Genomic DNA, 15,572 nt, shown 5'->3' with positions numbered 1-15,572 from the left:
CGTACCTCACGGAGGAGCCCCATGCAATTCCTCCTCTAAATAGTAATGACTATGATGAGGGGAAGAATCCCCTTCAATTCCTCCTCTGTAGACTGATGATGATCATAATTGTAATAATAATTGTGGCTTTAGACTGATGATCATAATAATTGTAATAATAATTGTGGCTTTAGACTGATGATGATCATAATAATTGTAATAATAATTGTGGCATTTAAGCGCTTACTCTGTGTCAAGCACTGTTCTAATCACCGGGGGCAGATACAAGTTAATTAGGTCAGACGTAGGCCCAAACGGGGCTCACGTCGGAGGAAGAGGGCTATAAGCCCATTTTACAGATGAGGTAACTGAGGCAGAATGAAGTGACTTGCCCCAAGCCTCACACAGCAAAATGGGGATTAGAATCCACATCCTCTGACTTCTAGGCCGGTGCTCTTTCCACTAGGCCACGCTGAACACTCTATAGAGTCTGATCAGAGTGAACTAAGCATCAGGGAGCCCTCGGGATTCTGTGCTGTTTTTTGGTTTTTTGTTGTTGTTTTGATCTGGGCAGCAGGGAAAAGTAAGGACCGGAGGGGGGGAGAGGCTAGATCCAGGGAGGCCGGTGAAGGGAACGAAGCAGTAGTCGAGGCAGGAAATGACAGACAAGAGCTTGAACCAGTGTGGTAACAGAATGGGTGGAGAGGAAGGAGTGAATTCAGATGTGATGAAGATAGAATCCGCAGGATGGAATGGCTGACATTCAGTGTGCAAATTGAAATAATAATAATGTTGGTATTTGATAAGCGCTTACTATGTGCAGAGCACTGTTCTAAGCGCTGGGATAGACACAGGGGAATCAGGTTGCCCCACATGGGGCTCACAGTCTTCATCCCCATTTTACAGATGAGGGAACTGAAGCACAGAGAAGTGAAGTGACTTGCCCAGTCACCCAGCTGACAAGGGGCAGAGCCGGGAGTCGAACCCTTGACCTCTGACTCCAAAGCCCGTGCTCTTTCCACTGAGCCACGCTGCTTCTCCACCCCCCCCCTTGACAGGGGAGGTCACTGAGGCCCGGAGGAGGGAAACGACTTGCCCAAGGTCACCCAGCAGGCGGGATGTGGGGGGGAGCCGGGGGCTCCGACTCCGCCCACAGAGGAGGAGGAGGAGGAGGAAGCGCCAGGTCCGCCATTTTAACTCAGGGCAGGCGGCCGGGCGGGTGACGTCACTTCCGGCGGGCAACCGGAAGTGGGCCAGGTGCTGTGTAATCGCCCTCGGGCTCCAAGGCCTCGACCAGGCCCCAAGATGCCGGATTATCTGGGCGCCGATCAGCGCAAAACCAAGGAGGAGGAGAAGGAGGACAAGCCCATCCGCGGTGAGGAGGCCGGGGCGGCCGGAGGGGCTCGGCCTGGTGGTGCTGGGCGGGGGGGGGGGTCCCAGGGTTGCCCCCCCCCCCCCCCAGGCAGCCAGTCCTGTTCATCCAGCGCCTACTCTACTGTAGTCTACTGGATGAGACTACAGTCATAATGGTAATGTTGCTATTTGTTAAGCGCTTACTACGTGCAGAGCACTGTTCTAAGCGCTGGGGGAGATACGGGGGAAGGAGCTGGTCCCACGTGAGACTCACAGGCTTCACCCCCATTTTACAGAGGAGGGAACTGAGGCACGGAGGAGCGAAGTGACTTGCCCACAGTCACACAGCTGACAAGGGGGCAGAGTCGGGATAATTATGCTATCTATGGGGCGCCTCCTCCGGCTATTTGTTAAGCGCTTACTCTGTGCAGAGCACTGTTCTGAGCGCTGCGGGAGATACAGGGTCATCAGGTTGTCCCACGGGAGGCTCACAGTTAATCCCCATTTTCCAGATGAGGGAATTGAAGCCCAGAGAAGTGAAGTGACTGGCCCACAGTCACACAGCTGGCAAGCGGCAGAGCTGGGAGTCGAACCCATGACCTCTGACTCCGAAGCCCAGGCTCTTTCCAGTGATTTGTCAAGCGCTTGCTATGTGCAAAGCACTGTCCCAAGCGCTGGGGAGGATACAGGGTGATCAGGTGGCCCCCCCGTGGGGCTCTCAGTCTTAACGCCGTTTTACAGATGAGGCCCAGAGAGGTGAAGTGACTTGCCCGGAGCCGCACAGCTGACAAGCGGCGGAGGTGGGATTAGAACCCATGACCTCTGACTCCCCAGCCCGGGCCCTTTCCACGGAGCCGCGCTGCTTCTCAAGCGCTGGCCTCGATCGAAGGTAATTAATTCATGCAATAGTATTTGAGCGCTTACTATGTGCAGAGCACTGTACTAAGCGCTTGGAATGTAATGGAGCTCACCGTCTGCACCCCCCAGTTTAGAGGTGAGGCACGGAGAAGGGAAGGGACCTGCCCAAGGGCACGCAGCAGGATTAGCACCCACGTCCTCCGACTCCCAGGCTCCACCCACGGGGCCACGCTGCTTCCCTTCGTTGAACAAGGGGAGGGACGCATTCCCTGCCCAAAGCAGCGAGTTTAGAGGCAGACGGTAATGGGAATAAATCGGGAAATTAGAAATATGGGCATAAAGCGGTGGGCTGTCTTGTTTTTGTTCGCTTTGGCTTTGCTGTCCCCCCCGTTTAGACGGTGAGCCCGTCGTGGGGCAGGGATGGTCTCTCTCTGTGGCCGAATTGTCCGTTCCGAGCGCTTAGTACAGTGCATAGTAAGCGCTCAATAAATACTAGTGAAGGGGGATGACTAGAAGCAGCGCGGCTCAGTGGCAAGAGCACGGGTTGGGGAGTCAGAGCTCGTGGCTTCTAATTCATTCATTCAGTAGTATTGAGCGCTTACTATGTGCAGAGCACTGGACTAAGCGCTTGGAATGGTCAGTTCGGCAACAGAGACCATCCCTGCCCAGTGACGGGCTCACCCTCTAAACGGGGGAGAGGGACGGCAAAGAAAAACAGAGCAAAACAAAAACAAGACAACCGCATCAAGATAAATAGAATCAAGGGGATGTACAACTCATTAACAAAATAAATAGGCTAATAAATAATCTATACAAATGAGCACAGTGGAGGGGAAGGGGGAAGAGCAGAGGGTGGCCCCGCCACTTGTGACTTTGGGCAAGCCACTTCACTGGGCCTCGGTTCCCTCATCTGCAAAATGGGGATTAAGGCGGTGAGCCCCACGTGGGGCAACCCGATAACCTGGTATCTGCCCCAGCGTTTAGAACGGTGCTTGGCACAGAGTAAGCGTTTAACAAATACCATCATCATTATTATTATTATTAGGAATAAAGGGAGCAAATCAGGACGACAAAGGAGGGGCCTGGATCTGCCTGGGGGTGGGTGGGGGGTCTTTGCCTGGTCGAGAGCTGCTTGGGCTGGGGGGTGGAGGTCAACTCGTCCTGGTCAGAAGCAGTGGCAGGCCCCGGAGGTGGGTGGGGGATCCTCTTTTCCCCCGATACCTTCAACTTAATAATGAATAGTGATTATGTTTGCTAAGTGATTGTCTCTATCTGTTGCCGAGTTGACCATTCCAAGCGCTTAGTACAGTGCTCTGCACATAGTAAGCGCTCAATAAATACGATCAAATAAGTGCTTACTAAGTGTCGACCACTGTTGTTCATTCAGTCGTATTTATTAAGCACTTACTATTCTAAGGGCTGGGCTAGTGCAAGGCTCCCTCTGCTCTTCCCCCTTCCCCTCCCCACAGCACTTGTGTGTGTTTGTATATATCTATGACTCTATTAATTTTGTTAAAGATGTGTATCAATGATTCTGTTTCTCTTGATGATATTGATGCCAGACTACTTGTTTTGTCTTGTTTTGTTGTCCATCTCCCCCGTTTGGACTATGAGCCTGTTGTTGGGCAGGGATGGTCTCTAGCTGTTGCCGAATTGTACATTCCAAGCGCTTAGTACAGTGCCCTGCACATAGTAAGCGCTCAATAAATACGATCAAATAAGTGCTTACTAGGTGTCGACCACTGTTGTTCATTCAGTCGTATTTATTAAGCACTTACTATTCTAAGGGCTGGGCTAGTGCAAGGCTCCCTCTGCTCTTCCCCCTTCCCCTCCCCACAGCACTTGTGCACGTTTGTATGTATTATCTATGACTCTATTAATTTTGTTAATGATGTGTATATATGATTCTGTTTCTCTTGATGATATTGATGCCAGACTACTTGTTTTGTCTTGTTTTGTTGTCTGTCTCCCCCATTTTGACTGTGAGCTCGTTGTTGGGCAGGGATAGTCTCTAGCTGTTGCCGAATTATACATTCCAAGCACTTAGTACAGTGCTCTGCACATAGTAAGCGCTCAATAAATGCGATTGAATGAATGGAAGGTAATTAATAATAATGATGGCATTTGTTAAGTGCTTACTGTGTGCCAAGCCCTGTTCTAAGCGCTGAGCACTACAAAGTCCCTGTTCTACATGGGGCTCACAATCTAAATTGGAGAGTGAAGGATTTAACCCCATTTTTAATGATATAATAATGACATTTGTTAAGCCCTTACTATGTGCCAGGCACTGTTCTACGCCCTGGAGTAAATATAAGGTAATCAGCTTGGACCCAGTCCCTATCTCTCCATGGTGTACCCCCCCCAAAAAAAAACACCTAAAGGAATAGTATTTGGGGTACTGGGTGCAGTTTGGTTAAATCTCCTGCCTAGGGGATTGTAACTGTAACTTATTTGCCCTCTAGGGCAAGTTGTCCTAAATCACAGGTATTTATCGAGCATGTACAAAGACAAATCCATTCTGTCATTGCTCTGTGGAATTCCAAGTTATATTCAAAGAGTGGAATATTTTCTTCTCTGCCTTTCTGTATGGGATATGTTCTTTAAAGGGAAAAATGAGGTTGTTATAGTTTCTCTGCGATAAATCTCATGTGTTATGTCTCTGTCTTTTAGCTTTGGATGAAGGAGATATTGCCTTGCTGAAAACCTATGTAAGTGCTTTGCTTTTAAATAGTAGTTTTTGTGTAAATTTAATTTGCCTGACCCTGCCTTGACACCAACCCAGGAAATTCACGTGATCGTATCGGGTTCGTTTGAAGCTACTGTACTGTTTTTTAAGTCACTTCAGATCTTTGCTGTGAAGACTTAGAAAGGTTAGCTCAGTAACTTGATTGTGTTTCAGGTAGTTGATATGGATCCTTTAAAATAACTATGGAATACACAATACTTTGGCAGCCCCTAACTCGTAGATTGTGAGCCCCATGTCAGGCTGTAAGCTCTATGTGGGCGGGGAGTGTGTATGTGTATTGTTACATTGTACTCTCCCAAGTCTGTAGTATAGTGCTCTGCGCACAGTTAGCATTTAATAAATACAGTTGACTGACTAGGACTGTTATCCAATCTGATTGTTTCATATGCTGCCCAGTGCCTGGCCCTCCCTAAGTGTTTAATAAATAACATCATAGTCAGTCAATCAGTGGCATTTGTTGAGCACTTACCATGTGCAGAGCACTTTGCCGATGGTTAGGGCATTAGAAGCAAGAGATGTAGGGATAGAGGACCAGGGAGTTTGAAGAGGGAGTTAAAAGGCTGAAGCAACTGGCCCGGGCAATGGGCATGGAAGGCAGTAAGGATGGCGAAGGGTGGAAGGGGCAGAGTAAGACAATTGAGGGTGGGCTTGAGATGGATAAGGTAGGCCTGGTATCTGGGTTTCCTCCACAGTGTACGTGCAGGTTAGCAAGATCAACGAAGGGATAGGGAAGCGAGGGAATTGGGTTCAGTGGAGAAGGCAGAGTGGAGGGCTTGGACAAGGTAGGTTGGGTAAGGACAGCAGTGGGGCAAGATGGCTTTTAGAAAACTGGGTGGGGTCAAAAGATCAGAGCTTTCTGGAAAAACAGATTTGGGGGGTGGGGGGGTGGGAGAGAAGGCAGCTCAGGAACTTGTGGTCATGGGGGATATTTCAGAGTTGATGGGAGATTGTACAGTGAATAGAGATGATGAGATGAAGTGTGGGTCCAAGTTGGCGAGGTGGAGTGGAGCGAGGGGCCGGTGGAGTAGGGGAGTGAGAGGAAGCAGGCAGCAGAAACGTTGTTGGGAACATCCACAGGTTTATTGAAGTCCTCAAGGATCAGTGTAGAGGCGAGAAAGAGAGAAGGAAAGGGGTCAAAATGGTTCCATAAATTGGAGGTGGGACCTGGTAATGAGTAATTGGAGATGTCGGTTAGAGGAGGATAATTCAAATGCTTTTGCCGTTCCAGGGCCAGAGTACCTACTCAAGGCAGATCAAGCAGGTGGAAGATGACATCCAGCAGCTCCTCAAGAAGATCAATGAGCTCACTGGTATGTCTATGTTCCTTGTCAAAGTGAACTGTGTGGGTGACGTATGCACGATTTGGATTGACCCTCTTTGGTGGTAGTTCTATTTAATAATAGTGGTATTTGTTCAGCGCTTACTATGTGTCAAGCAGTGTCCTAAGCACTGAGGTGATATGTCTATTAATAATGATGGCACTTAAGTACTTATAATGTATCAAGCACTGTTCTAAGCACTGAGGTGGCATTTCTATTATTATGATAATGGCATGTGATAAGTGCTTACTATGTGTCAAGCACCGTTCTAAGCATTGAGGTAGATATAAGGCATTCAGGTTGGATGCAGTCCATGTCCCACACGGGACTCGAAGTATGTACAAGCAGTGTGATCTAGTCTCACCGTCCATCCTCATGCATCCATTTTGTGCATGAGTGAAACGGCTTCTGTGCCCAGCTGAATTGAAACGTATTTAGGTGGGATGTAAATAAAAAAGCCCTTCTCTGAATTGACTGTTGTTCTCCAACAGAAGAGGAGTCCTCTGTCTCAGTGTTTAATGAATGTGCTTTCTACCCGCCCCTCCCTCCAGGTATTAAGGAGTCAGATACGGGCCTGGCCCCCCCGGCCCTCTGGGATTTGGCCGCAGACAAGCAGACCCTACAGAGCGAGCAGCCCTTACAGGTCGCAAGGTACGGTCAGAGGGCTGTTGGACGTGATTTCCTGGCATCCCTGGGTTGGATTGGACTCCCTAAGGTCCTCCAGTATTGCCGCATTTTCCAGTGTAAATCTCAAATTGATTGGTATTTTAATTTTGCTTGGGAAAGTTTTTTGTATTTGGGCAGTTAACAGGCGTGAAACATTTCCCTGGTGCCATGAGGAGGGTGAAGAGCTTTTCCATAGGGAGGGTTGGAAGAGAAGAGTTCTTCAAATAAAGCTCTTTCACTGTCATTATTTTAGCATCTATTTTTTTGTTTGTTTCTTTGAATGGTATTTGTTAAGCCCTTACTGTGTGCCAGGCACTTTACTAAGCCGCTAGGGAACATGCAAGTTAGTCAGGTTGGACACAGTCTCTGTCCAACCAGGGCTCAGTCTTAATCCCCATTTTATGGATGAGGAAACTGAGGCCGTTATCCTAGTTCCTACTTGCACAGTTCACATGGGGTAGGGGTGGTTATTTAGTGTTTGCAGTGAGGTGAGAGTGATTGATTGAGACAATATTGTGTTCTATAACTTTCCTCTTGTAAATAACTTTCCTCACGGGATGGTGTGTGATCAACCAACTGAAGGATATGGTTGCTTTAGTATGGCAGCAGCATATTTTTAAGCTTTATTTTGGCTGTAGCCATGGTGACGAAAGTACAGCAAAGTACTAGTACTAGTATTTTCGTTACCCTATTTATTTTGTTAATGAATTGTACATCGCCTTGATTCTGTTTAGTTGCCATTGTTTTTACGAGATGTTCTTCCCCTTGACTCTATTTATTGCCATTGTTCTTGTCTGTCCGTCTCCCCCGATTAGACTGTAAGCCCGTCAAACGGCAGGGACTGTCTCTATCTGTTGCCGACTTGTTCATCCCAAGCGCATAGTACAGTGCTCTGCACAAAGTAAGCGCTCAATAAATACTATTGAATGAATGAAAGTGGTAAGGTCAAGTTATGAGAAGCAGCGTGGTTCATTGGAAAGAGCACGGGCTTTGGAGTCAGGGCTCATGAGTTCGAATCCCAGCTCTGCCACTTGGCTGTGTGACTGTGGGCAAGTCACTTAACTTCTCTGTGCCTCAGTTCCCTCATCTGTAAAATGGGGATTAAGACTGTGAGCCCCACGTGGGACAACCTGATTCCCCTATGTCTACCCCAGTGCTTAGAACAGTGCTCGGCACATAGTAAGCGCTTAACAAATACCAACAAATACCAACATTAAGTTCTTGAAATGGCAGTTGGAATTCTCGTAATTGTGCCTTTGAATTACTGCTCTTCCAACAGAATTTAGTAGTCCTTGGAGATAAAAGGTCCCCCGTCCAGGGATATAGTGTAGAAAAATGGATTCTTTTCTATGCTGCTTTTAGGGAGGAGGGGAGAAGGAAGGCAAGCCAGGTCCAGGTGTTGGTTTCCTAGAGTGCATTCCAGATTTGGCTTTGCCTGACTTATACAGGAGAGAAAGTGGAAAAAGGGGACAAGCATTAGTGAGCTGGTAGGACTAATCTATTGAGAGGAAGGAATGCTTATTGACTGAGAGAGACATGAGTTGACTGCTATCTCGTTAGGGGTTTCTTGAGACATAAGATTCATTCATTCAGTCATATTTACTGAGCACTTACTGTGTGCGGAGCACTGATGTTCCAAAGTGCATATTTTATAGATAGGGAACTTCATTATAGTAAGATGTTCAATCATACTAATTTTTCATACGGAAGGTATGGAAACTGCACCTTCGAGACATTTAAGACTAGCTGGGCCAGAACTTTTGTGAAACAAATTTGACTCCCCCTAAGGAGGAGAAACGTGGTCTATTGGATAGAGCATGGGCCCGGGAGTCAGAGGAATTGGGTTCTAGTCCTGGCTCCACCAGTTGTCTGCTCTGTGACCTTGGGCAAGTCACTTCACTTCTCTGGGACTCAGTTCCCTCTTCTGTAAAATGGGGATGAAGACTGTGAGCCCCTCATGGGAAATGGTTGGAGTCCAATCCGATTAGCTTGTATCTATCCCGGAGCTTGGTACAGTGCCTGGCACCTAGTAAGCACTTAATGAATACCATTAAAAAAAAAAAAAAAGACAAAACTCGTTAGGTGTCTTCCCTTGCTGTCTGAGACCCCGTTTATCTTTTCCAAAGCTTCCTTGAATAACCATTTAACAGATGTGGGGCACAGCTTGTTCTGGGGGAGACAAAGAAGTATGTGCACTGTGAAATCTCCCGTTACCTGGCTCATTCATTCTATTGTATTTATTGAGCGCTTATTGTGTACAAAGCACTGTACTAAGTGCTTGGAAAAATACAAGAATCACAGTCCTTGCCCACAACCATCTTACAAGTCTAGAGGAGACAGTAATATAAATTAATAATGGTTGACCAGAAGTTGTACTCTCTCCTTCTAATCAGACCCATTACTGTGCTAGGTGTACAAAGATAATCAACGCCGACTCCGAGGACCCAAAGTACATCATCAACGTGAAGCAGTTTGCCAAGTTTGTGGTGGACCTCAGCGACCAGGTGGCGCCTACTGACATCGAAGAAGGAATGAGAGTTGGGTAAGGTGTCTGTGATGGTCTCATGTTTCTTGAAGAAGCCGGGATCCAATTGCACATTTGGGTTTGGATTGGATTAATTTATTCCTCGACCATTAGGTCCGGGTCATAGCATGGGTGGTGAACTGTGCTGAACTTCCTCTTCTGCCCCCTTTCCCACACAGCTGACTTCTGTAGAGGTCATGTGTCAATTAACAGGTGAGGGCCTTTTCCATTTAGTCCACTGGCCCCGTTTCTGGATTCCACTTTCCCTTTCATCAATCGGTCAGTAAATTGTATTCATTGAGCACTTACTGTGTGCAGAGCACTGTACTAAGCACTTGGATGAGTACCGTATAAGGATATAACAGACACGTTCCCTGCCCACAAAGAGCTTAGGGTCTATAGGAAGAGACAGGCATTAATATAAATAAGTAAATTATTATACTAAATATACTTAGTATTATATTTACTAAATATAATTAGTAAATTATGGGTAGGTACATAAGTGCTGTGGGGTTTGGATGGGGGGAATGAATAAAGGGAGCAAGTCAAGATGACACAGAAGGGAGTGAGAAGAGGAAAGGAGGGCTTAGGGAAGGCCTCTTGGAGGAGGTGTGCCTTCATTAAGGCTTTGAAGTTGAGGGAGTGTCATTGTCTGTTGGCTATGAGGAGGGAGGACATTCCAGGCCAGAGGCAGGACATGGGCAAGAGGTCAGCGGCCCAGCACCCCCTGCACTATAAAAATATCATCATCATCAGTTGTATTTATTGAGTACTTCCTGTGTGCAGAGCACTGTACTAAGTGCTTGGGAGAATACAATACACCAGAATTGATTAGACACTTTCCCTGTCCATAATAAGTTTATATTCTAGAGGGGGTAATACTTTTGTGAAGTTGACCCTGTGGAGATGCCTGTGAATTACAAGTAAAATGAGCCAAGTGCCCATAAAATTATACTATTTCTCATTAATGTTGGCTCACTGTAATTCTGGGGTAAAACTATTATTACTCATTTTTATTTGTTCACATTGTTTTTTGACTGCTGTAAAAGTGAATGTTTTTATGTGTATCTTCCCTGTTCTTGTAAGTTCTTTTGTGGACAGGGTTCATGTCATTTGGTTATCCTGTATTTCCCAAGCGCCTAGTACCATCCACAGTACCAAGCAGGGACTCGGCGAATGCCACTGCTATGTTAATGATTGGGCTTTTCCAAACTGTGTTCATCTCAAGAAACCCTTGTACAAGACCTTGTGTGTAGGTGGGGGATGGCAAAAAAGGATGCTGACTTACCCAATTCACAGATTCAGGACCTAATCCATCTTGAAAATTTCTAGACCTGATCAGAGTGTGTCACATTGCTTGAGTTGTCACTTGGCTCTGACCTTTTGCCCCCACCTCTCCCACAACAGTGAGATCCCGATCTGCCAAGAGACGGTACTACAATCCGTGGTGTTTATTGAATGCTTACTGGGTGCAGAGTACTGTATTAAGTATTTGGGAGGTAGAGTTGGTAGACAAGATCCCTGTCCCCAAGGAATTTTACGATTTAGGGGGTAAGGGATCATATCACTAAATGACATCTTTTGTGCTTCCCCTTCAGGGTGGACAGAAACAAGTATCAAATTCATATTCCTCTGCCTCCCAAGATTGACCCAACCGTTACTATGATGCAGGTGAGTTATCTGGAGGAGGTAGAAGGAAGGGGTTTGCTTCCCATTATCACATTCCTTCCCTCGTGATAGGAATTTAAAATTGATGGCAGATGTATGATTCACTGAGCTCAAACCCATGCGTACCTGTGAAACGGTTTGGGGAGAGTTTTATTGGTTTAGAAAAGTGTTTTTTTTCATCAGTTCTTTCCCCACTACCAATTTTGGTGTTCAGTTATCTGATGGCTGTGGAAGTGCTAAGGGTAATTTTCATTTTTATCCAAATCTGAATGGGCCTCCAACTTGTTTCTTTCAGGAAGTGGGTCCATTTGTTAGTGGTTAGAGCCACTGAACTGGAAGCCAACTGCCTTCTTTGTTTTCTCCCTCAGGTGGAGGAAAAACCAGATGTCACATACAGTGATGTCGGTGGTTGCAAGGAACAGATTGAGAAACTGAGAGAAGTGGTTGAAACCCCTTTGCTTCATGTAAGTGATATTCTAGTGTACTTTCAGTTGGTAGGGGCGGGTGTTTATTGACTCCTGAATGTCAGGGTAGCAATCTACATTAGAATACGGTACTTTGGGGCCTAAACAACACGGCATCATTTGAGTTTGATTTCCAAACAAATTAGGTGCTCAACAAACTTGAAAACTAGATCCAGGAGGAAAGATTAGAATAAATTTATTTAATCCAACGGCGAGAAAAAAGAGGTGACATGTAATTGAGAGTGGTAACAGCTATTTTAATGCAGAACAATTGAAGATGAGCCAATTTTGCCACAGAAAGTTAGTTGCTATAAAAAGATGACTCTTCTTTTGGCATTAACTGCATAGAATTGTTAAAAAAAAGTTTCTACAGAAATGGGCCATCTGAAAGGACGCAGGACTTTATTATGAGAAACTTCAGGCCCTTTTTGATACTTCATTGATCAAGGACAGCTCACTTTTGGGTATAAGAGATGTGTAAAAATTTCATAGATGACAGGAGTAGACCCCTTCAAATTGGTTTCAAAGTGTAGTGTAGACCACAGAATTTAAGATTTGTATATAAGAAGGGTGTGTACAAAATTCACTTGTGTGCAGAAATAGTGAATGTTTACCTTTTCCTTTCCTCACAGCCCGAGAGGTTTGTTAACCTGGGGATTGAACCCCCAAAAGGCGTGCTTCTCTTTGGTCCCCCGGGCACGGGCAAAACTCTCTGCGCTCGAGCTGTGGCAAACAGGACTGATGCTTGCTTCATCCGGGTTATCGGATCCGAACTTGTGCAGAAATACGTGGGCGAGGTAAGGTTTGTCATCTTCTCCCATGATAGTGGCAAAAGGGGCGTAAAACCTCTCATTGGGGGACTGTACCCTGGGTCTGGGAAACAGCAACGAGGGCCATCGAACTTGAAGCCACATTGCATTTACTCACCTATTTTGAGAGGTGGTGCTTTGTTTTAAACCAACCTCCAACCTTTTTTTCCACCCCCCAACAATGGCCTTTGCCCCCAAAGGAGAATTTGTGTACAAGTCTAGTGTGTGAAGAGAACAAGCCAGAAAGTAACCAGACAGTAGACATGTAGAAAAATGAAAAAGGTTTTGTCCCAGGTTAGCAGGTCTGCCCAGCCGGATATTGCCAATCCAAACCTGTAAGACTGGTTCTGAATGCCGATTGGCGTGGACCAGTCACGCTGGTCACTGGTGATTGGAGACATGCTGAATGAGGAACTTTTCAAGCTCAGTAGCAATATAAGTATTTATTGAGTGCTTATTTGGTGCAGTGGGCTCTATTAGAAGAAAACCAAATAGTAATCTCCCAGCAACATGCAGCCTACTAAAGGGGTAATCATGGGAACTTGGTTCTATTGAATCGATTTACTGCTCATTCCTGGAGAGAGGACTTTGTGAATTGGATTAATGGTATTCAGGTGGAGTGAGCTATATATTTTAATATATAATAAACCAATTTTTCACCTACATTTCATGTGACAAATTGCTCTCGTTCTCCTCAGGGGGCCCGGATGGTTCGCGAACTCTTTGAAATGGCCCGAACCAAAAAGGCTTGCCTCATATTCTTCGATGAAATCGATGCCATCGGAGGTAAGTGCATGTACATTTTGGGGGAGTCATTCTCAGCTGTCCCAACATTCAACATAAAACCTCACCAGTTATGCTGTTCCTTATTCATGTTAGCAGAGGTGAGTCACTGAAATTGAGGGAACAATTCCCTCACTAGACAGTGTTCTGTCTAGTAACCAAAAACTAGATTTTAAATTTCAAGGACTGAGTAACCTTACCTTAGTATCTACAACATAGTGTTGATTGTGGGAATGTAAAGGGCTTGGATAAGATTCCAAACCATTTTTAAAAGATGCTTTAACCAACTTAGGCTGGAAGTACCATGTTTTCTTAACTTTCAGCCCTTTGCTAGGTAATTAACTTGTATTCTCTTCCAACTTAAGAGGTCCTCACTCTAGCCTTTTGGGATAGCTTTAGACTGTGATCTAAATGGTAAACTCGTGGGCAAGGAAGGTGTCTGTTATATTGTACTCTCCCAAGCAGTGCTCTGCATACAGTAAGTGCTCTATACTTACAACTGATTCGATGGAAAGGATGCATGCATACAGGCCTTGAGTTGGTCGTCTTATCTCTCGGTTGGTTTTTGTCCCGATTGAATTGTGACTACAGACTTGAAAGTGCTAGAGTCACAGCTCCCTGTCACAATGGGGCCTAGGTCATTCTGATTGTTGCCCGCCCCTTGTGTGACATTTCTGGCAACTCGACTTTACTTTCTAGGAGCCCGTTTCGATGATGGGGCCGGGGGCGACAATGAGGTGCAGCGTACCATGCTGGAACTGATCAACCAGCTGGACGGATTTGATCCCCGTGGCAACATTAAAGTCCTCATGGCCACCAACAGACCCGATACCCTGGACCCAGCCCTGATGAGGCCAGGGAGGCTGGATAGGAAGATTGAATTCAGCTTGCCCGATCTCGAGGTAAGCAAAGCAGCAGCATTGTCTAGGGAAAGAGCCCGGGCCTGGGAGTCGGAGGACCTGACCTGCTCTGTCACTTTGGGCAAGGCACTCAACTTCTGTGCCTCAGTTACCTCACCTTTAAAATGGGGGTTAAAGCCATGAGCCCTAGCTGGGACATGAACTGTGTCCACCCTGACTAGCTTGTATCTACCCCACCACTTAGTACAGTGCCTGGCACACGTTAAGTGCTTAACAAAGCAAGTGGAGGAGGATGCTCTCCCCTTCTCAGAAGTGGCTCACGTCATGACACGGCCATTATCCGTTGCCTTTAGGGTCGGACTCACATCTTCAAGATCCACGCCCGCTCAATGAGCGTCGAGAGGGACATAAGGTTTGAGCTGTTGGCACGCCTGTGCCCGAACAGCACTGGTGAGTAAAACGGGAGGACACGCCTCTCACGGGAACCTGCTGCTAAAGCCCTGCTGAAACTGACACACGTCCCCCACCCCTATCTCTCCCTCCTCAGGTGCTGAGATCCGCAGCGTCTGCACCGAAGCGGGGATGTTCGCCATAAGAGCCCGGCGAAAAATTGCCACAGAGAAGGACTTCTTGGAAGCTGTGAATAAGGTCATCAAATCATATGCCAAATTCAGCGCGACACCTCGCTACATGACATACAACTGACTTTCAGGCCAAAGGTGGGCTTTGTGGATTGGATTAATGGTGGGAATCTTAAAAAAAAAAAAAAATAGAACTCCCAATTTCTTGTGGTCACATTTTAACCATTAGGGGTTGGGGTAATAAAATGAGACTTTTGTGGCACGTGCCTCTTTGCTCCATTATTTTTTCAACACTTTTAGCTAGAGGAAATGGCCCCAATCAGGTGATAGGCAACTTAAAAGTTGACTGAGGCAAAAGCGTAGCTACTTTTTCTCTGAAATCACCACCAGTACAGGAGTTGGTCTTTTCAGACTAGGGTGAGTCACAGGAATAGCTTCCACTCAACATTATTACCTTTGCAGTTCTCCTCTGCCCACCACAGAGTGTTCTCAGCCCCTACTAAATGCTTCGGGACTTGAAAGGGAGCAGATAAACAACCATGAGGCAGAGGCTAGTTGAGAAGTGTGAGATTACCTGTGTAGTACCCAAAAAAAAATCAGATGGGTCTGCATATGCCCAAGTTTCCTCTTTGGCAAATCAATCAATGGTATTTGAGTACTTACTGTATGCAGATCACTGCCTTAAGTGCTTGGGAGAGTACAAGTTGGTAGGCTCCTGCCTGCTACACCACAAAGTGTCCAGGGCCTGGCAGCGGTTGAATGGCTGTGGATGAATTGGAGGAGGGAGGGAGGGTGATAGGTCTCAAGAAAATAAAGTCACTCACCCTCCCTGGATTTGTGACAGCCATGGAGAGGTGGAGACATGGGCCTCAGTGTCTCCCCAGTTTGGGTTCACCTGTGAAAATAACCTCAGCTAATCCAGGTGAACTGCCAGTCCGTTTGCAGGTAGAACTGCCTTTTCT

At 46.4% G+C, this 15,572-nt stretch overlaps 1 protein-coding gene across 1 annotated transcript; it reads left to right on the top strand.

Annotated features, from left to right (window-relative positions):
- The first annotated feature begins 1,207 nt into the window (after nt 1–1,207).
- On the top strand, nt 1,208–14,873 carry PSMC2 (proteasome 26S subunit, ATPase 2). The gene is made up of 12 exons (XM_029077957.1): nt 1,208–1,354; nt 4,861–4,898; nt 6,165–6,246; nt 6,807–6,906; nt 9,332–9,463; nt 11,044–11,116; nt 11,482–11,577; nt 12,210–12,374; nt 13,085–13,172; nt 13,869–14,071; nt 14,383–14,479; nt 14,577–14,873. Exons 1-12 carry the CDS (start codon nt 1,285–1,287, stop codon nt 14,732–14,734), a joined length of 1,302 nt encoding a protein of 433 aa, XP_028933790.1. The 5' UTR covers nt 1,208–1,284; the 3' UTR covers nt 14,735–14,873.
- The last annotated feature ends 699 nt before the right edge of the window (nt 14,874–15,572 follow it).

The sequence above is a fragment of the Ornithorhynchus anatinus genome, chromosome 13 (genome assembly GCF_004115215.2).
Source record: "Ornithorhynchus anatinus isolate Pmale09 chromosome 13, mOrnAna1.pri.v4, whole genome shotgun sequence".
Classification (NCBI taxonomy): Eukaryota; Metazoa; Chordata; class Mammalia; order Monotremata; family Ornithorhynchidae; genus Ornithorhynchus; species Ornithorhynchus anatinus.
This window is presented reverse-complemented; position numbering and strand designations above follow the sequence as displayed.